A 23,089-nucleotide genomic window follows, 5' to 3' on the forward strand; every position below is an offset into this window, starting at 1 on the left:
AAAACAGACAGATATACAGACAAATCAATTAGACATAGACAGACAAATGGAAAGACACAGAGAAATAGACAGACAGACAGCATAAACAGATAAAAGAGACAGACATATAACAAACAAACAGGAGACGGAGAAAATATAAACAGACAAAGAGATAGACAATACAATGAGACAGACAGAAAATACATAGAAAGTCAGATAATACAAGCAGACAAATAGAGAGCTGGACAGAAAGACAATACAAACAAACAGAGAGACAATGCAGATAGACGAAGATAAAGACAGACAAATAGAAAGATAAAGAGATGGACAGTCAGATAGCACACACACATAGAAAAAGAGACAGACGAACAGACAATACAGACGATTGAGACAGATGTATCTTTTGTTCAACCTAGTTTTGTGCTGAATCACTCTTCAGACGTTTAATCCTTTTGTCCAGTCCTGGAGACCATACATTTTTGTGGCACATTTGACAATATCTTTTCTACTCCGATGCAGCCCGTTTAATACAATACATTTTCTTATATTTAGTCACGATCTCCAAACGACACCAAAGATATAACAGATCTGTCCCGAGGACATGGAGCAAAAATAAGCGCTTGTAACATCTCAGCGATGTGTCTGGCGAGCAGAGCGTAATGCATCCTGACCTCTCGTCCTGCTATTCTGATGATGCAGCACAGTGTGGGCTGCGCGCCATCCTTCTTGCGATGTTTATTTTGTTATTTATTCATTTTTACTTTGAATTTTCTCCAAATATTTCCTCCAGACAATCAAAAAGTAGGGCACCCCATTAAGACATTACTGTAGGTGCTCTCTCTCGTTCTTTGCTTTTCACGGAAAGCGCAGCGGTGTGGAAAAATAGCTTTCATTATTAAATGTATGCAATTGACAAAAAGGCCTTTGTGTTCTTGCGGGGTTTAAGTAGGTCGCATGCTCCTTCTCGACGTCCTAAAATGCCACTCGTGCAAGGTAACTCAGTATGAAGTAGTGCAGCTGGTTCCGAACAGCATGCGTCCGTGTTGTTTCTGCAGAGAAAAGGAAAAATATGTTGTGCTTAAGTTAAAACATCCATCAATAAGTAATTGTTCAAACTGCTGGTGAGTGCATCTCTCAAGTCTCCAATCTAACCCCAGGCAATCCGTCATCGTTCTGCATTTTCTGTTATCTGCCTCTTACGAATCGTAAAACTAAATATTTTCAGGAACTTCTGGTTGACTTAGCTATCTAATATTTATGCTGGCCGAAGCTGGCTCCATTTGTTTATATATATATTAAAGACACACTGTAACATCCATTTTGAAAGAAAATAGCTATGTTTCAAGTGTTTCAAGACTTTTACCCCAGCATCAATGCTTCTTCATGCATCAGCTGTGTTGCGCACCAGTCGAGCGATTTAACTTACCGTTCAAAGTTTTAACAAATTCAGCATAGAACCTGTTTGCAGCTGTCCTCTTGAATGCACTACATATTTAAAGGAACGCTCCACTCATTCTCCAAGTCCCCCAGAGTCTTGAGTGCACTATGACTGGCAGAAAATGAAAAGTTTCCTAGGCCGATATGATTAGGAAGCGTGCTCCCATTCCGACGTAATAACCAGGGAAGTTTGCTGCCGTAACATGGCCGCAGCAGGCGCAGTGATATCATGCAGAACGGGGATATTAAACGAGAACGAGAGCGTAGTACATAATCATATCAGCCTAGAAAATCGCAACTTTTAATTTTCCGCTGGTCTCAGTACACAATATAACTACAGAAGAGACTAATTTAAAGTAGGAAAAATATCAAACTCTTTGGTCATTTTTAAATGCTGTGCTACTGGTCTAATTGGATTCAATGATCTATGTTAAAGCAATGCTAAAAGGGCTATCGTCAGACCCGGAAATCGGCTAATGGATTCCAAAACGGTGAAACTCAACAGAGAGTTGGAGAATGAGCCTATTTGCAAAAAAAGGGGAGTATCTCAAAGCGCAAAGCAAAGCAGCTAGAGATGTCATAAACTGTCAAACTTTATGAAGACATCAAAAGTGCTTCATTATTTATTATTTTTAAGTCATGGCGGCCTCAGTTCTTCAACTCATTTAAATTCACCAACCGCATCCCGAGACCCTCCGAGTCGCGTTTTCTTTTTTACGATGTAATCAAAGCTGGTGTTGGTTTGGCTGTTTTAAAATATCAAGCTACAAGCGTTTCAAAACTCACAAGTTTCTGAAAAGAACTGCTGCTTTTACGCGACACAAGTTATCATACTAAAAAAAAGAAGAATTTTACACTTGATCATGTTTAAATAGAAACATGTATTCTATATTCATGAGTACATAAAGTCCAATCACAAGTCATAAAGTAAATAAAGCACTGTTCTCGAATTATTGTGGCTAAAATGTTTGGATAATAATAGTTTCGTTTGTTTTCTATGTCTAAATAATCTGTGTCTGTGTTATATGCAACTGCATTATTTTTGCAATTATTTGTTAGTATTTGTATAATTAGTATTTGTGTTCTGATGAACCTTATACAGTGTCCTTGAGCTTGGGAAAGGCACTATATAAATGAAACATTATTATTATTATTATTATTATTATTATTTATTTTATTTATTTATTTATTTTTTTAAATGTCAGGTTCACAGTGGCTGAAATTATTTGATTTGAATTATATATATATATATATATATATATATATATATATATATATATATATATATATATATATATACACACACACTACCTTACGTTTTGTGTAGGTACATGGCTCCTTTAAATTCCACCCCAAAATTATATGGCCATATGTATACGTTTCTACCCATTACACAACACAGACAATTGTGCGCCGTGTGTTCAACCACTTCTGCCATCTCATATTCTGCTGTTCCCCTGCGCAGGCACCATCTCGTCCACCACCGATCCTTTCTGGGCAAATTTAATATGGATATTTTCCCCTTCATCCTTCTCCATTTTCAGTATCTTCCCCCAAACCCCGTCTACTGGCGCTGAGTGGACAGGTCACAGAGGGCAGAGTCTTTCCACAACAAACTATTGCATCTTTCAGTCTCCTGCTCTCCATTTGCCCCCTCATTTTCCCTCCTTTCCTGTGGCACCCTTTTCTGATGAGCTGGCTAACGCGGAGCCCAGAATATACAGTACACTAATAGAGGAAGTAGCTGGTTTACGCGGCCAGAGCGAGAAATATCCGCATCCAGCCCACACTCTTCCAGCACCATTTCCCTTCCAGATCACAGAATGAGCCCTGCACACACCACAGGCCCCCAGGCTGGGCAGAACACAGCATGTTGCCCCCCACCGTTCCTTCTTCATAATTAACACCTGAGTGGGAGGCAGGGGCGAGCTCTACGATTACCTGCTGGGAGGAGAGAGCAGCCACTGAACAGGAAAAACAAGCTGCAAACTACAGCACCTGTTCCCTTTTTAGGACCATAATTCCCTCTTCTCATCTCTTCTAGCTCAACACACTGTATGAACATTATGTGGTGAATTCACCGAACAGTGGCAGCACTTGACATGGTGCATTTCAGCTCAAAGGCCTGCATCTTAAACAGTGCCATCTGATATTTTTTTGTTTTGAAAAGGTGCAGTTATACAACAACAAAAACACTAAATTAGATATTCCAAGCAAATTACCCGTTTTGACGGTTTAGTTTATTGAAATTGAAAAATGACAGAAAAAAAATTAAATGTACTGTTCTTCAATTTATAATTCGATAAATACTGCATTTTATGTAATTTGTATTGTAGTGATGTCATTTTAGCAATATAAATTCAGATTGAATGAATCCACTTATTTTGAAAAACATTAAGTAATTACTTCATGAATTATAAATGGGGTTGTCAGGGGATTATATTTATTTAAAAAAAAACAATTTTTGGACAAAATCACACAATCATAAAAATCATTTGAAGTCATGATTGTGTATAATGGGAGAAAAAAAAAAAAAAAAACATCAAATAGAATTTAGTACAAAAAAACATTTAGGCAAAATGTTGCCTGCAACAACAACAAAATAATAAATAATTTGACAAATGGCTCATTAGGTAGTTAGTTCATAAAATGGAAGTCAATGGTAACAAAAACTGTTTGGTTACCAACATCCCTCAAAAGGTATCAATTTATGCTCCTTTATGTTTTCATGACTAATTCATTCAATTAATGTGTTAAATCAACAGCAATAATTATAAAAACAAACAAACTAAAATACTAAAAACAGTAGGCATTTAACCCAAGGGGGTCTAAATTTAACCATTCAGTTCAGTTTGATAACAATGTTTTTTAATCACCATTACCATGACCAAATCATAACTCAATCGATTAATAATAATATAGACTGAAAATAGGTAGAATAATAACAGACATAAAGCCCCATAGTAATGCACAACACATTTAGCCTTTTCATATATATATATATATATATATATATATATATATATATATATATATATATATTGTAGGTATTATATAACAAAACTCTATGCTCTTACTCAAAAAATTACTGTTAGAAAAAAAAAAAAAAAAAAAAAGCTCTACCACGGTGCTTTACATCTGTGCCCTTTGGAACCTTGCAAATTTGTAATTCACAAGAGAAGAACGCAAACTCTTTTTTATTTCTTACACAATTTTAAAACTGCAAGGTGATTGCTCCAGGCAGTATAAGTCTTTATCTGCATTACAGTGTGTGTCTCTCTTCTGTATTCATGAGTACCTTAAGCGCATGACACCTTTTGAAACACACTCCTCTGTATCTCAGCTAAGCTCTCTGTAGTGCTGCGCACTGCTCACTGGGTTCTTATCTGAGTGCTCTGCTTTAGCCATCCAAGAACAGCCTGTGATTCTCCGGCAGTCCTTTCTTCTCGCCGCAGTGATTGAGATTATGCACGCTTTCTCTATCTGTTTCTTTGAGCAGCCGCAAAACTGCTTTTTTTTAGCTGACTCGGTGCTTCTGTTTTCGGTGACTGTGACAATTTTATTGTCCTAGCCATCGATTGTCTGGTCTGTCCCTGATTGAATTAACTAAACCTAATCATAAGTCTCACTCTTTGGTGTGTATCTTGCTTGTGACCATAGAAATTGTATTCGGTTTCTTTTTTACAACGGTACAGCAACAGCCGTGGCGTGTTTTGTGAGTTGTGAATTGAACGATGGTGAAAGTAGTTTGGAACTGAAGCTAGCATAAAAGCTATTTCAACTGCTACAGTACTCTGGAAAGAAACAAAAATGGCGCAGAATCAGAAATTGCTAGTAAATTTCATAAACCTCTACCATGTTCTTTCTTCTGGTATCTAAAATCTAAAATTCCAGATACAGATTTTTATTTATTTATCTGTTTTAGTGATTTCAGGTATATGAATCATCTGAATGAACCAATTTAATAGAATGAAATCAGATATTACAAAACAAATGCAGTGTGAATGGTTTAGACTGAACTGTAAATGAATGACTTTCATAAGCATTAAGAAAAAAAAAAAAAAAAAAAAAAAATAAATATATATATATATATATATATATATATATATATATATATATATATATATACTGAACTTGCCATTATAATAACACAAAATTATGCATAATTAAATACAAGACAAAGTTAAGTTCATTATATTATGTTGTACCTAAATTTAAAAATAAAGTGCAATCAACAAATATAAATCAACAAAGATTACATTTTCAAGGTTCAGTCTTTCCACTTCAAAATTTCAGATTAATTCAATGTTTCACTCACCATTTCAAAGTACTTGTGAAACTTACTAATTTCTGAGTGGAAGCTTTCAAAAGCAATTTTATCTTTCAGCATAGTCACGGTCATGCCAAACAAATGCTCTCTAGAATGAGGATGACCCAGAAACACTTGTGATCAATTAGCTAGTAGTGAAATGAGCTTCAATTCAAAAACAAACAAATGGTATTTTGAATTGTAAACGAAATAACATAATCACTTCGAATGTATTTAAGACATCTCATCCCGCAAAAGCCTGAAGTAAGCACAGTTTCGGCTCCTCAGTTATCAGAGTGTCAGGTGTCTCGGCGACATTCAGAACGCATGACTATCGCACAGCTTTGTTCAGCTTGATTTGCACCATGCTGATGATATCATTTCATTCTCCTGTCTCTGTCTCCATAGTGATTGTGGTATTGTTTGCGGCCCTGCGGCGTCAAAAGAAAAAGGAGCCCCTGATCATCTCGAAAGAAGACGTCAGGGATAACGTGGTCAGCTACAACGACGAGGGCGGCGGAGAGGAAGACACGCAGGCCTTCGACATCGGAACCCTGCGGAACCCCGAAGTCATCGACACCAACAAACTCCGGCGGGACATAATGCCCGAGATGCTGTTCCCCTTCCGCCGCACGTCCCCCATCAAAGACAACACGGACGTGAGGGACTTTATCAACGGACGGCTGCAGGAAAACGACTCGGACCCCACAGCGCCCCCTTATGACTCCTTGGCTACCTACGCCTATGAAGGAAACGGCTCTTTGGCGGAGTCCCTCAGCTCTTTGGAATCGGCCGCCACCGAGGGGGACCAAGAGTTTGAGTATCTGAGTCACTGGGGTCCGCAGTTCAAAAAACTGGCGGATATGTATATAGGGCAGGAGTCCCAGAGAGAGACTTAAAGCGGATATGCAACACAGCACACTTAAATATATCTCAGAGCACTAAATTAACACATACATACTGAAGTCTCCCTCTGTTCTCTGCTGTGTAACGCATATAGACGAATCTACGAAGACTTGAACATCGCGCTCAACTACTGGGAACTCTTCATGTAGACGTTCTCTTTTCTCTTTGTCTACTTTAACTTTGTCCTCTTCTTCTTCTGGTCTCTCGCTCTCTCTTGCTCTATCTTTCTTTCTTTACCCCCCAAAAGAATCAGTACAGATGCCTTTTAAGATTAGGGATTTGTTGTAATCAATGGTGTGGACAATGTGTTTTATAACCAAGGTGAGTGATAGTAGCTTTCTACACTATCAATGTTTATGGCTAAAAAAACAGACGAAAATAATAAAAAAAAAAGCTTAGCTTTTATCGCAGACCAAGTCTAAAATAGGTGCAGTATGTGTATAATATGTTTTACAAGTATGATCATTATGTAAACTACTTGATATCTCTGTTTAAGAGGCAGTTTTCCTGTGGAAGGTTTATATGGGTTCTGTCAAACTGTGGATTCATTTCAGAACATAGAGTTAGAGCTGTACAATGAATTGTGTACTTGTAGAATATCAGTCATTCTGTTCATGTCGTTTGAATGCTGTCGCATTGTTTTATACAGTATTTATATTTTTATACTTATTTTGATAATAAAGTTTTTAAAATCTTTTCTCTTTATGCTTTGTTCACAATTTAAAAGCTGGAATAAACATTTTGTAACAAACATTTTCAAATATGTAGACAATGTAGAATGGGAAATGCCAGTTTTCAAGTCTTTTCATACAGATTTACAAAAATAATCAAATAAAAAAATATCAATTTGCTATATAATTACTTTGAAAGGGTTTAAATATTAACTAATATATATATGTTTGATCCCCTTCTGATTTTGTATGTTTGCCACAAAAAAAAAAAAATCCACAGAAACACATTTCAAAATATTTATACACTAATTTGCTTTTTAATGAGTCAAATATTAAGAGTTTAAATATTTGATCCCCCATCAATCAGCAGGATTAATGGCTCCCAGGTGTTTTTTAAAGGGAGTGTTCCAAATCTCAGTTAGAAAAGATACCTGTCCACAGAAGCAATCAATCTATCCAAACTCTCCACCATGGCCAAAACCAAGGAGCTGTCCAAAGATGTCATGGACAAGATTGTAGACCTACAAAACGCTGGAATGGGCTACAAGGCCAAGCAGCTTGGTGAGAAGGTGACAATTGTTAGTGCAATTATTTGCAAATGGAAGAAACACAAAATAACTGTCAATCTTTCTGAGTCTGGGGCTCCATGCAAAATTTCACCTTGTGGAGTTTAAATGATCATGAGAATGGTAAGGAAACAGTCCAGAGCTACACGGGAGGATCTTGTCAATGATCTCAAGGTGGCTGGGACCACAGTGACCAAGAAAACAATAGGTAACACATTACACTGTGAAAGACTGAAATCCTGCAGGCCTGCAAGGGCCCTCTGCTCAAGAAAGCCTGTCTGAAGTTTGCCAATGAATATCTGAATGATTTAGAGGAGAATTGGGTGAAGGTATTGAGGTCAGATGGGACCAAAATCCAGCTCTTTGGCATCAACACAACTTGAGAGGAGGAGGAATGCTGCCTACAACCCCAACAACACCATCCCCACGGCAAACATGGAAGTGGAAACATTATGCTTTGGGGGTGTTTAAATGCTAAGGGGACAGGACAACTGGACCAGATCAAAGGGACGATTAAAAGGCCATGTACTGTCTGGGTCAGGGCATTGAAGACAGCCAGGGCACTGAAAATGGGTTGTGGATGGATATCCAGCATGACAATGACCCAAAACACACGGCCAAGGTAACAAAGAACTGTCTCAAGAAGCACATTGGCTTAGCCGGTCTTCAGACCTTAATCCCATAGAAATTCTGTGTAGGAAGGGGAAGGTTTGAGTTGCCAAACATTACTATCGAAAACATAATGACTTGGAGAAGGACAAAATCCCTCCTAAGTTTGCCAACAGGGGTTTGTCACCAAGTGCTGAGTTATTTTTTGCAAAGGGGTCAAATACGCATGACTCATTAAAGGGTCATAATGAATTAATTCATTATTTCACCACAAAATTAAAATTTTGCCATTAATAACCTAACCCCCTCTCCTTCCAAACTCATTAAAGCTTTGTTTGTCTTTAGAACACAATTTCAGTAATAAGATACATTAGTAAAAAGGTATTTCAGTGTATACAGTTCTGTGTCAGTGGCAATGGAAGGATATGCTGTTTTTGTATAAACCGAAGCATAAATGTACATACCAGAAGTATCATAGCATTGTTGCTGACACAGAACTGCGTACAATATGTGCGGATGCTTTCCGAAATGGTGCTACAGTGATCTTACTGTACTGAATGGTTGAATAAAGTTGTTATTTTTGTTTTCATTCCATACAAAAAGCATTCTTGTCGCTTCATAACATTACAGTTGAACCACTGATGGCGGATGGAGTATTCTAATGACGTCTTTTATATTTTTCTGGACATTGACAATGTTAACTCAGCAGTTAATGGGACAGTCGCTCACAAGCCTCCTGGTTTTTATCTAAAATACCTTAAATTGTGTTCTGAAGACAAACACAACATGGGGGTAAGTGAGTAATGTCAATTAATGTCAATTTTTTTAAATGTGTTTTTCTTTTTCTGTATTTTTTTGTTGTTATTCTGTCTCCCATTGTTAAAATAAACCTACCATTACAAATTATAGACTGATTGTTTCTTTATCAGTGGGCAAATATACAAAATCAGCAAGGGATCTTTTTTCTTCTCTTCATATAAATAGATATATACGTATATATATATATATATATATATATATATATATATATATATATATATATATATATATATATATATATATATACATACACACATACATACATGAATTTAAATATAAACAGGTCTAATGAAAGGTCTTCATACAGTGTTTGCATATGTACAGACATACACTTCTGTACAAATCGTCAAATTTGAATTGCCAGAACAGAAATTTCCAGCTACAGGTGACTAGTTTGCACACAACGACCACTTATAAATGAATACCCATGAATACTAATGAGATCATGTTGGCTGCACACAGAAAAGTTTGCTCTCTTGAATCAGCTCTGTCCTTAATTGAACCCAACAGGGTTTAATCCTAAAAACACAGTTTGTCTTCCCTGCCCTCGATAATAAATGCAAACTGAAGTCATTAACCAATTAACCGATAGATGGGCTGTCATTCCAGCCCACCTAATGATAGTTTAAAGTTATAAGGCATATTTTAAATATACTGCAGTGTCAATATGGCCTGCTGCATTTAATTAAGGGTTTGATGGATTACAACACACGCTAATTATTACAAAATATAGCTGCAGTCTGTGGCTTCATGTTCTAGGGATTTTTCCATTCAATACATGGACATGTTATGTAGATCAGTTAAAAAAAATGTAATAAAAAATTCTAATGTTGTTATTCTGATATTAGTTTGTCCACAGGCAGAACCGCAGCATGTCTGTTCTCATTCGAGTGTAAAGGCCTTTGGTTGCGGTCATGGCCAAGCTGAGGTAGAGTATAATTGGCATTTTATTTCATTAACTCTAGACCGCTATTACACGGGTAAGGTTAACGGAGAAATAAGCATCTATTAGGACTGCCGCTGCCCTCTTTTCTATCCTGACCTTGAATAGCTCAATAATAATAATCGCTCTTTTGACAATGTAACTATTACAATCTTCTCTTAATGCCACAGCATTTCCCATTTCCCTCCTTACCTCGGAGGAACTGTAAAATCTGTGACCTTCACTTCCAATGATAGGCAGCATCTGCAAGTGAACACAGAGATTGGTTCTGAAAAGCTAAAAATTTAAACACTCCATCTGCACACTGTCAAAGAAAATGCTTTATATTTAATTCCCAGATCTATAATTTGTGTAGGCAATGTCATATTTCCATACATACATATATATATATATATATATATATATATATATATATATATATATATATATATATATATATATATATACACACACACATACATACAACATACAACGTCATATATATACATTACATTGCCTACACAAATATTATAGATCTGGCAGTTAAACATTAAATATACTTTTATATATAATTTGTGGATTATTACAATTTACATTTTTATTATTACATTATTACAATTATATTTTAAATGTTACCTTTGATCAATTTAAAACATCCTTGATAAATAAATGAATGAATTAGTTCTCTTACTTGATCCAAACTTTTGATTGGTAGTTTGGTAGTTTATTCGCCTCAAAAATATGAGACTGATGATAGCCAGCAAAGTGTATCGAGCAACAATTGAGAATATTATAACGATTTCTGTGAGATCGTGTGAAACTGAATACTTGAGTAATTGTTTTCATAGTAGAAATTGCAGCCTTTGTGAGCAAGAGACAAAAGAAAACTATCAAAAAATAATAATATATAAGATTTAAATTTATATACCTTTCCGTACATACTTGCAAACTGGACTTTTCTTTTCTCTTTTGAAAGCATTGTCTGCATATGGTATAAAATGTGTGACCTTCACTTCCAACTGAAGGTCAGCTCCCAGTGAACAATGAAATTGCTGCTGAAAGGCAACAAAAAAAATTTAATACTCCATATGCATACTGTCATGCAAATATTTCAATTACAGTGAAAGAAGATGCAAAGCACTCATCTATTTTTTATGCAGCTCCCTGGTCCATAGGTAACATCACAGCAAAACATCTGAAAAGAAAATAAAAAATACAACAGAAAAACTCATTAAAAGACAAAAGACATGCTACTCCACAGTCGCACGTGATAAACTAATTACGACGACTAGGAGAACGTTAAAGTGCTGAGAGAGGCAGAAGCGGGAATGAAGACATTTTGCTTGTGCCTGCACAAGTTAGCGAGTCATACGTTTGGTGGAACCTTTTATCTTTCCGTGCTAAAACATTGTTCGGAGTCTTCACCTCCCCCAATCCCCTACTGGTGGAACTAGACTTTCAACCCTCACTTCAAATGCAAGGGAAATTGCTTAAAAGGCAGAAAAGTTGGTTAGCAAACGCATTTTTCAAGTTGGGAGCTCTTTAAACAAAAGGATGTTCTATAAAACACTGTTATTTAAATTAAGAACAATGTCTGGAGGCCAGCGTCGGATCAAAGAATGCTTAAGTACCGTAGCGTACAGCTGATCTTGCATCAGCTACAAACAGGGGCGTTTAAAACCAAAGGGTTAATCGAGATTAGCGCAAGTAATGATGTAATGGTTGCTGCCAAACAAATGCTGCTTTGTGTGTTCAGCCTCAAGTAGGGGTGACCCAGAAACATCAGAGTCCTGCGCCCTTGAGCAAGTCACTTAACCCTACAACACTCCACAGAGACAGACCCTCAAATTACTGTTCTCTAAGTCACTATGGCTGAAATTTGTCTGCTAAATAGCGAGCAACCTTCCCATCCCCAAAATGCACATTCAATTTGGGGGATTTTCATCTGATATTTCATGATTAAAACAGGTAATATGGAGTATCATGTTCGGATTTGGAGTAATTAGGTGAATAAACAGCATGCCGTTAGCGGTTGCTTTTATTCAAAGTGATTTACAGTAAGCTAATTGCAGGGACGGACCCCTGGAGCAAGCCGAGGTTAGATGCCTCGCTCAAGGGCGTAATGGTAATTGCTCGTGGTTCAAACCTGCGACTTCCCTTAAAGGTGACGTATCGCGAAAATCCTAATTTTCCAGTATTTAAGTGCTAAAATCAGGTCCCCGGTGCATCTCCCAACCAAGGAAACATTAAAAAGATTAACCCAGTAACCTGGCAAGAGAGCAGAGGATTTACTGATTTATTTACTATAAATTACATTGCTGCTGCCACACAGGTTTAATATAAACATGCACTTTATTTCCCAGCTGTTTACCTTCGCTGACATAATTAACCGGCTGTTCTTTTTTAACTTGTGTGTGAATGTGAACTTAGTTTATCACTCACATGCCTTTGACAGCCATTTTCTGTGGCCATAAGCTGTGCATCGGAAGTTTTAATTGATGTGGTTTAAAATTTCCATGTGAAAAATATAATTAAGAAATAGAAAAAAATATATATTTAAAATTTGAATCAAGGTGTTCTTAGCAGGTACCAGCTGTAATGGTGCAGATCTATTCTGGAAAAGGGGGTGGGGAGTAGCAGCTCATTTGCATTTAAAAAGACAGGCACACAAATCAGCCTGTTTCTGCTTCCACTCAAAATAGGCATTTTCAAAATGATATAGTAAATGATCTTTGGAATATTTTGAGATGAAACTTAACAGACACATTCTGGGGACACCAGAGACTTATAATAGTACATATTCTAAAAAGGGGCATAATATGTCTCCTTTAACCTAAAAACAACAAAACAAATCCCAACATCAGGTCAAAAGGTTGTTTATATTATATATCAGGCTTATTGCTGTTAAATACAACTGCAGTAAATAAATAAATAAATGGAAAATGTGCTTAAATGTAAATAAAAGCAAACAAAAATAAAAGCTATTTTAAAATATATAAAAATATATATATAAAATATTTTAAATATAATTATTATAAGTTCTTAATATTTAATTTAATACAAATAAATGTTAAGTAATAATAATATTAAAATAATAATAATGATAATAATAATAAATGTAGCAACACTGGTTTTATTTTAAAATACACTTATGTATACTGACATATAAATATTTATCTATCTTACATAATAACAATAATAAGAAATTCATTGCACTTTAGTAATATTTCATATATAGCAATTGTATTTATTTATTCGTTCATTCATTTATTCTATCTATCTATCAAAATAAATGCATGTAGAGGGGGAATGGTAGCCATGCATTTTCCATTACCTTTCACTATAATACATAGGTGAATAATAAATCATACATATAGAACATTCTGCTAATATAGTAAGCATAAGTTCGCTCCTTTGGTCACAGTTGTATTCTTAGATTAAATGATGGAGCCTTTAAAATATCCGTGGACGGAGGTGCGGTTCCACTGAGATTTCTATTGTGCAGGTGTGTAGAGGCTTATTTTTACTACAGTGAAACGCTGCCCATCTCACATATATAGATTTCATTGTGAGGCAGAAGAGGAGATAATCATTTTCCTCCAACATTCACTCCACAACTCAATCCGAGCCGACAATGTAAATCTACCCTCACTCTACTTACAGTAATGCATCAAAAGTGTGGATATCACTAAACGAGATCCACTTTTCATTTGATCAATAGCTCCTGACCAGCCATTTGTGAAGATATTTTCTCTGTGTAGCTACTGTGCTGCTCTTCCATTTTAGCTCGGAAGGGTTCTTGTTTCTGCAATCTCTAAAAAAAACATAATCTCTCAGCAGTCATAGCTGAACGCAGAGAGTTACAGGCGAATGCAAAACATGGCCATTCTACAGAAGGAGCCACTTATCTGTTGTATAGAATATCATCTCTCTCCCACATAGTCTCCCACATACAGCATGTAGATCAATCGGAAAACTGCCTAAAGGATAAACATAATGAAATATACAGTCTAATTGTCATAGATAAGTTCAGAAAGAAAGGTATTTCAATCATGCTGTCCTTTTTTTTTTGTTCCATTACTAAGCATTCACTTATAATATACAAATATCATGCTTGCTTTTTGCCTAAAAAAACAAGAACAACAACATGATAATATTAATAATAATACATAAATAAGTGATTTCAACAGTAAAGAATTTCAAAGGTAAGAACGCACAAAGGGTTAGTAACTTATATAATATAATTGAAATTTCCGTTATTATTTTGAAAGCTTCTTTAACGATATACAATGTTATTTGTCAATATATTGCAATATTATAAGAGCACTTTTACTCTAATTCTGTCACACTTATTTGTTTAACTATTATTATTATTATTATTTTGCAACTGCATAGATTTTATTCATTAATTATTCAGCTGTTGGCCAGAACAATGGTCACTTGAATAAATACTCATTTAATTAATAACAATGAAAATATTACAAAATACCCATTTCATTCTGCTGACAGACTACTAAACAGCCTATACAACACATTAAATGAACTGCACCTCTTTCAAAGGCAATTATGCAGAGACAGAAAGAGACCTTGAAAAAAATTAAATGAATGAATAAATAAATAAATAAATAAATCTTATTCATTGGAGTAAAAAGTGTGACAACTTTCCCATCTCCAATATCCTTCTTCGAGATCTCCAGCTCATTAATTGTAATCACTGAGCCTCATCTAACTATTAACCCCATTGTACATCTCTGAATTGGATGTATATCTGTGTGGTTCTTAACCAGCAGAAAGGCTATTGGTTAAAAAGAAGAAGAAAAAAAACAATTGCACTAATGGAGGCCATTTAATCAAATCGTATGATGCCGTAGTAATCTGACAATGTGATATTAGAATTCAAATATCAATGCAGATTTAATTCACCGGCAAAATATTTCGCCATTTCAATACCGAGAAGCGTAGACCATTTAAATGAGGAAGTAATTGGATACCGCAGCAGCCATACATCCGAATTAAAAAACACAGCATGCGTGACCCTCGCACGACATTTGAATATGACCAATGAGTCACAGAAGGACTGTCGCACCTGGAGGGTTTGTTAGTGCGTCCGGCTGTGCTGTTGAACTGTATTTTGCGCCGGTAAAAGGGCAATCGGTGACCTGCTACAACTATATCTGTAAATTAAACTCGAGGTCAAGGTGAAGCGAGACCAGACGGGCTGTCACTGCAGATTACCCCCGTCTGATGATCTAAGAGGGTCCTATCGGGCAGCTAGCCACCAGGAATGTGTCGTTAAAATCTGAAATGACCAAGCGAGATGCTCTCCTCCTCCCCGTGCCCTTATCTTTCAAAGAGGTGTGAGCATTTTGCTCGGCGCTTTGAGGTAATGTGCTTATAATGGATGTAAGAATGTTACTCTCCGCTCACGTAGACCGTGTCTATTTCTCATGAAGCTCTAATCATCAAACAGTCTACTGCCTGAATAAGACCGGAGACCATTTTAACATAATGACAACAGGGAAAGTTCTGCCATAGTAAATTTTCGATCTAATTGAGATCATTTGTCTTCGATAACGTTTCAAATGAGCCTTAATGATATTGAGCAGCAGACAGTGTCACATTAAAAGCCTCTAAAACACATGTGGAGCCGTCATTAATTTTTCAATCAAAAGAGAAAAATGCTAGGCGCAACTCCGCCGTTAGATTGCTACAGAACGAAAATGCCTGTCAAAGTCACGACTTTTTGATTTCTCCGCATATTCACCACCAACGGGGTAGAGCTTGACGAGAGGCTTGAATTCTTGTTGTGGTGGAAACAGTTTAATCACAGCATTTAGCCCGAGTAGGGGACCGGGCGTCATACGGAGAGCTATTTGGAGAGACCAATGACCCATGGACTGCAATGAACTGTGGGAAATGCGTCCAGTCCGGAGGGACACAGCGTGGTTACTGCGGCAACGCGGCATAAGATGCTCACACACATCAATCATCCTGATGATAGAAAGCGATCAGAAAGATGACACTGGTGAGCTACTATATTGTTTTTCTCATGCTGCATCGTAAACTAGCCGCACATCAAAGTGCGTAACACTTCTATGCCAGCATTTATTCACCCACAAGTTCCAAAATGACTTTTTTTATATTTTGAAGAATGCTGGTAACCAAACTGTTGCTGATACCCATTGACTTCCACAGAGACCACAGAAAATAAACAAACTACTGAAGTCAACGGAAACCAGAAACTGTTTGATTTTGCCAAAAACAATTTTGTGTCCAGCAGAGGAAAAAAAAATATACCGATCTGGAACAACTTGACGGTAAATACATTATGGAAGTTTACATTTTTGTGTGAAATATCCTGCAGAAGGAGCATATAAAATGATGCACAATTTAACAACCAATATATAATACTGGTCAATATCAATATGTTGTGCATCCATAATTGTATTGTGATCGTGCAAGCATCATGTAATGGCTTTTAACTTATTTATTTTGTTCAGCAGAAGAAAGGAATTTATACAGGTTTGAAACAACCTCAGGGTGAGTAAATAATGACATCATTGTACATTTAGGATCAACTACTATTTAAGTTCATGAAGAGTATGTAAAAAAACTCATTCAATCTTATCTCATGATGAAAACATAGCTACCTCTGATGTACAATATGTACCGATATGTATGTTTCGTGACATATTATATTTGAAATGTCCACTGGGTGTGATGGATATAAATGGTGCTATACTCGTAAGTCTAATGCACAAAGATATTTAAAAAAAAAAAAAAAAACAGTTTCACTTTATTTTGATGGTCCTCTTATCACACTGTTGATTATTAGTCTCAGCCTCAGCTAAAACCCATCACGGAAGATGAAAGCCGTTGTGTTTATAACTGATGACGAATGCTTATCGGGACCAATTAAACGCTGGATTTTCAAAACTGTGAAAGATTTCAAATTTGAGGCACAGAATCTTTAAAATACGTCGGATAGGTTTAAACACCGGCCTGTTATTGTGGATGCTTTTCCACGCTCTGAAACGTACTGCGATTGTTTGCTTGTCGGCCTTGGCCAATGCCGTCAGTCTGAAGGTCTGGCTACGGGAGACTAACTATAAGTAACGTTGCACCTACATATCTACCAACTCTCATTAGAGTGTTAGTAGAGTATTAGCAAACTGGTAGGGTTAGGGTTAGAATCAGTTGACTTATAGTCAGTAGAATGTCATCCCAATGAAGAGTTAGCAGATATTAATCAGGCAGTGTATTAATATTCTAATGATAGTTAGATGACTTGTAGATGCAAAGTTTACTTATTGTGAACAGACTGCTCAAAGGGTACCATCAAAATAAATGATTAAATAAAAACACCAGATGCACTACTCCCACCCAATATTACAAACAAAAGCAAATATGACGTAAAGACACAATCGCAAGCTTGCCATTCTAGCTTGTTTTAGCTCTTTCGCCGTGAGTCAAGTTTGTGTTTGTATCCAAGGATTCCATATCTTAAGTCCAATTCCATGCTGGCTGAGCTGCTGAGCAAGCTTGTTACGTCTGTAATCATAACTGTACAGGAAAAAGAGCTCGCCGTTTTACCACCTCTGGTGTTCAATTCTGTTAGAAACTGCAGTGATATGTACTTATCGGTACGTATTTTGTGTATTGCAATAAAGTTTCCAGAGGTATATTTTCGTCATGAGACCCGAATGAATGAATGAATGCGAATGAATGCACGCAAAGTTAAACTACCAACTACTATAATATCAATCTATTACCAATATTGTGCTTTCCTAATTTTGCTATCATCGTACATGCATCGTGAACTGTTGTCGTTTTATTCCCTCCCCCCAAAACACATTTTGTATTCAGCAGAAGAAAGAAATCCATACAGGTTTGGAACAACTTGAGGGTGAGTAAATGATTTCATTTTTGGGATGTGAACTATCCCTTTAGCTGCATGAGGAGCATCAAGCGTCTTCAATAAGCTGTCAATTACAGCACGGATCCCAAACTCTGTAAGCTGATGGGAGGATTAGATTTGATGTAGGTTTCTTATTACTGGAGGCCATTTTAGAGTTCTACTGTAACTTGTTAAGTCAGCAAGGACAGAAATGTGTGAAGTGAACACCTTCCCTCTGCTGTTACCGGATTCAAAAGCGTCAGCCTTCTTATCAAAGTCACGTCAATGAGCGCGTGTGAAACAGCAGGTGTGTGACGGTGACCCACCAGGCTAAAAAGAGATCGATTGTCATGTATCTCTTTGATATTGCGTGCATTTTTAAAACAGTTGCATCAGCGTTTAACATCCGCAGCTGGTTTTTCTTCTCGAGGCTTCAGGATTTGAGACTCAGCTCTACTATCTTGTTCTTTTCTTTTTGGACTTTGCCGCATTAAATGTGATTATTCTGCTGAATGTGACTGTTTCACTTTAGTTAGAGAAAGCTAACTTTTCGCAGAACTTTCAGTACTTTTTATAACGGTTCAGCCAATTTAAAATTACAATTTTGTCATTGTTTCCTAACCCATGGGACTTCCTGTCTCTGTGGAAAACAAACCAATAATATTTTATGAATCTTTTTATGAAGGTTGCTCCCTGCCATGCAATTACAATGGGACTGGAGCTATCAAGAATCAAAAGGTCATAAAAACATCATAAAATCGGTTCAAATGCATTACATTCACTTAAAATCTTTTATACACTTCAGTCAGTTGATTATATGAATCAGTTCAATTGGTTCAATAAAATGTAATGATTCGATCACAAATCTGGTTGATCACAAATGTTTTCAACATCGTGAAAACTAAACAATTCCTTTAGCCCTGTAAAGAACTTCATAATAAAAAGTTTGATTCACTTTCTTGCATAAAATATTACTTATTACTTGAAACAAAGGCACATTTTGAAATAATAATTTGTAGGGGACTATACCTAGAGGCAACAATGTACTGCAATAGAAATAAATTAATTAAAAAAAATACATGTAATTAATTAAAGACAAGCTGAGACTTAATTAAATATCTGCAGTTACACCGAGTGATGCAAAATTGCTAAAAATGGTAAAAACAGAGAATAACACAGTTATCAAATGCATCAATATTACGCTAAACATGAACATAAATGACTTACACAATTAAATGCTAATTGAAATAAAAACCTCTAAATTGATTACAAACATATCGACTTAATTTTTATAAAAATAAAATTAAGGTTTTTGTTTACATAATATGTGTATTTATTGTATATATATATTATGTAATAAGCACGTGAATGTATATTAAGTTTATATATTTATGTTATGTTTATATATTAATTATATCTATATATAATATATAATAATATGAATATATAAATGTATAGGGATGTGTACTTATACATAAATGTAAACAGTACACACACACATATACATACATATACACATATATATATATATATATATATATATATATATATATATATATATATATATATATAGTAGATATAGTAAATAAAAACTTATTTTGAATGTGATTAATCGCAATGAATCATTTGACACTAATAAGTGCATTAAAAACAATTTCAAATAAATCTTGCACAACATTTTAACTTAGTTACTTAGTTAACTATTTCACGATCCAACTTGTCACGGAACTTTCAGAGCTTTTCATATCTTTTATTAAAGAATAGCACTTTTTTTTTTATTAGTTATGCGCCCTCATAACGTTCCTAAGCCATATGCCTTCCAGTCTCCATGGAAAACAAGCCAATACATTCTGTTTGGAAGGAGGTCCTCTTTTACTCTTTTTTCGAAGGTCACTCATTTCCATGTGATTATAAAGGGACTGGAGCTGTAGAGAATCAAAAAAGATCATTCAAGTGAGGTAAAATTGGGCTAAACGGCTTGTGAATGGTGAAAAACATCGGCTCGAAGACACTAAAATTGTTTTTTATTTGCAATGTGGGTTTTTTTTTAGGAATTTACTTATATGGATGCGATACTCGTCAAACGCTCCATACAAGTACAACCGTCGAATGCATTCGGAGAATTATACATACTGTACGATAGCGCTTTTATTAGAGGCACAACGACTGGAGAGGCAAAGGGTGGATTATTGATCAAATAAGTCTTATCGCTTAAGTCGATCGAGTCTTATACGACGTGCCAAGAAAGGTTCAAACGGGATATCTTCATAAGACACGAGAGACGAAAAAAAAAGACGATAGCGAGGAAAAGATTAAAGAAAAGGACTCTGAAGTTTCACAGGGTCGTGTCACAGGCAGTAAACAGGTACTCCAGCGCGAGCTCGAGGGGGCACGATGAGTGGAACACCGCCCAGATGCACGATTAATCATTTGAGTCATGCGGTCCAAATGTCCCACAGGATGTACTCATCGCTTTTTAAAATCCATCTTAAAAAGCAGCCCAGCTCTCCAGAGAGTTGGAGGGTAATAGTCAGGTACGGGCTCTAGAGGTGTTTGGCTATGACGATAGCGGCCTAACAAGCAGCGCGGGGCACTGGAGGTTGTGGAGATGGCGTGGTGTTATGGGATTCTGAACCAATTTGGAATAACAGCTTGATGGATTTGCAGACACTCAGAAAGGTCCCCCGGTTATATATTTATATATAACCGCAATAAATTTTTTTCATCTCTGCACTTAGTAGCGGTTTTGTTGTGGGCACCGCTAAGAGTCGTCGGCTCATAAGTGATACGTTCCAAAGCCCTGTAAAATAAAACCAAACGTGATATATCTTCTTAAAGACACATCGTCGCGCAATATAACAGTATCATATCGCGGGCGTTATTGAATGCCACTCTTTAAATGTAATTTACTCCATAAAAGTCCATAAATCTAATTTACGGAGAACTTGCCAATTACTCCGCGCGAGAAGGCACTCACGGAGAGCGGGTGAAAACGCGTTCCGATAAAGCACTCAGCATCTCCATAAAGCCGCTTGCCAACGAGAGAGAGAGAGAGAAAAAAAAAAGCCCTGATGCTTTACCTGACTGAGCTCATAAAAAAAGATTTTATATTTGGCACTTTGGCAGATTTGCGAGGTCCCGCGGACCTTGACTCGAGGGCTTCCCGACCTACACAGCGCGGATGAAGACTGAAGTAACGCGCGAGAAAGCCTTCTTCGGAGCTCTTAAAAAGAGCACAGAGTAACCCCAAAACCTCGGCCCCGCTCGGTTACCGCTAGCCCTGCTCGCGCACGCGCCACTTACAACGCCACGGCGAGCTTCATTACGCAAACATCGGCGGAGAACGAGCCCGCGTGAGCGTCAAAGCGGCGTTTTAAGCGGCAGCCGTGACCTCGTTCGTCGCCGCGGAATGGCTCTGAAGCGTTTAAAAACGGCGGTGCACGCCCCGCTATATTGTAATGGCCGCTTCAGACAAAATTCGGCAGAGAAGCGTTAATGGTTGCACAAATTGTTGCATATTTTGGATCCATCTGGGTGATTTTCTTGGGGGGAAACTGTAATTGCCGTTCTTGAATGCGGGTTGCCCGCCTCTTTTTGAGCGGCAGTAATACGCATCCATCATATCTCCCGTGATTATGGGAGCTGCAGATGCCAGTCATGTCATTTCCAGCTTATTGCTGATGGCACGGTCTTCCCGTGCCGTTGATGTGTAATTTGGGAGGTTTAGGAAGGAGAAGACGAGCAGGAGAGAAGTGGTGAGGGCTGATTTAGATAATTGCGGTTTCAGTTGCCAAACTGAAGGCTTGCATTAGTGTCTTACCCGAGCGCAAGGGTACGAACAGCAGAAGGTAAATAGCTTGGAGATTACCCAGCTTGTTTTTATTTTGACGCACCTCTACGGGGTTGAATGAATGACAGATTGTACTCCGAGGCGATGGCTTCATAAATTAAACAACACGGTTTAGTCGAAGTAAAAGCGCTTGCACGATCTTCAAGAGGTGTCTAGACTTTTACGGAGGCCTTATAGATAGATTCAAGCAGGCGGCGCTTGAATATTTATATTCGATTATATATTTGATTTACTGCAAAAAGTAGAAATTGGGACTAAAGTTCACTGCAGAGTCGTTTTTAAATGGTGTGTGCATCACAATATCTTCTCCTTCACCAAAAAAAACAAGAGAAATCAGGTTTAATTCGATGGCACCATCTAGTGGTAAATGCTTTCTTTGTAGTTTATTACAAAATAAAAGCGCTTAATTATTCAGCAGTCCCAAATTACTTCAGGTATGACCTTTATTTCATTACGTCTTTTTGTCATTTTTAAACGTAAATTACAAATGTATGCATTCATTAGTATCTTTTAATGATATTACTTAATGCTAATTCATTCATGTTATATAATATTTGGATTACCATCGATATTAAGTATTTTATCGTATTAAAATGGGAAATTGAGTAATTATTTCACCGCGATGTAAGCTCATTTGGTAGCAACATTTATTGTTAAAATGCTGTTAGAGTAATAACATATTACGAATAACGCATAATTAGTTTATCCCTCATCGCAATTCTTAATTGAAATTATGTGAAGTATTATTTATTAAATAATCAAGATATTTTGTGTTTTTGTATACTAGAGCCTAACTGCTTCTGTGTTAATATTGAAGTTTGATTGTTTGTGCACATTGTCAGACAACGCCAACTTTGCACAAGCTCCAAACTGAATTTTCGTCTGATCTTTTTAGGGAACTGCGTCGAAACACTAGACCTAGCACGCGAACACGCGACAGATTCGGGCGTCCTTGACTTCTTATGCTGAGTTCAGCAGTTACTTGGTGCCATCTTGAGGTGAAATTCTGTACGGTGTGCAAACAACGCCACTTTACCAAGGTCACGGGAACATCTGCCGCCACGTGAGGATGCCGTGAGCATGATGAAATATCTTTGAAACATGGTTACTGCATCTCGGCCTGT

The 23,089-nt window shown here is 36.8% G+C and overlaps 1 protein-coding gene and 1 long non-coding RNA gene across 2 annotated transcripts in view; one reads left to right on the forward strand and one right to left on the reverse strand.

Moving 5' to 3' along the window:
• The window catches only part of LOC122355859 (cadherin-10), a 48,103-nt gene extending 40,775 nt beyond the window's left edge, over positions 1-7,328 (forward strand). The window contains exon 12 of the mRNA XM_043254441.1: positions 6,134-7,328. Coding sequence (XP_043110376.1) covers positions 6,134-6,624 — 491 coding nt within the window. The 3' untranslated portion in view covers positions 6,625-7,328. The remainder of the gene's footprint in view (positions 1-6,133) is intronic.
• On the reverse strand, positions 86-23,089 carry LOC122355860. Its single transcript, XR_006252255.1, has 4 exons — positions 23,002-23,089; positions 11,147-11,413; positions 10,432-10,482; positions 86-1,028 (listed from the first exon to the last, which is right to left on the reverse strand). It is a non-coding gene; the product is annotated as an uncharacterized LOC122355860 (long non-coding RNA).

The sequence above is a fragment of the Puntigrus tetrazona genome, chromosome 12, assembly GCF_018831695.1.
Source record: "Puntigrus tetrazona isolate hp1 chromosome 12, ASM1883169v1, whole genome shotgun sequence".
Lineage (NCBI taxonomy): Eukaryota > Metazoa > Chordata > Actinopteri > Cypriniformes > Cyprinidae > Puntigrus > Puntigrus tetrazona.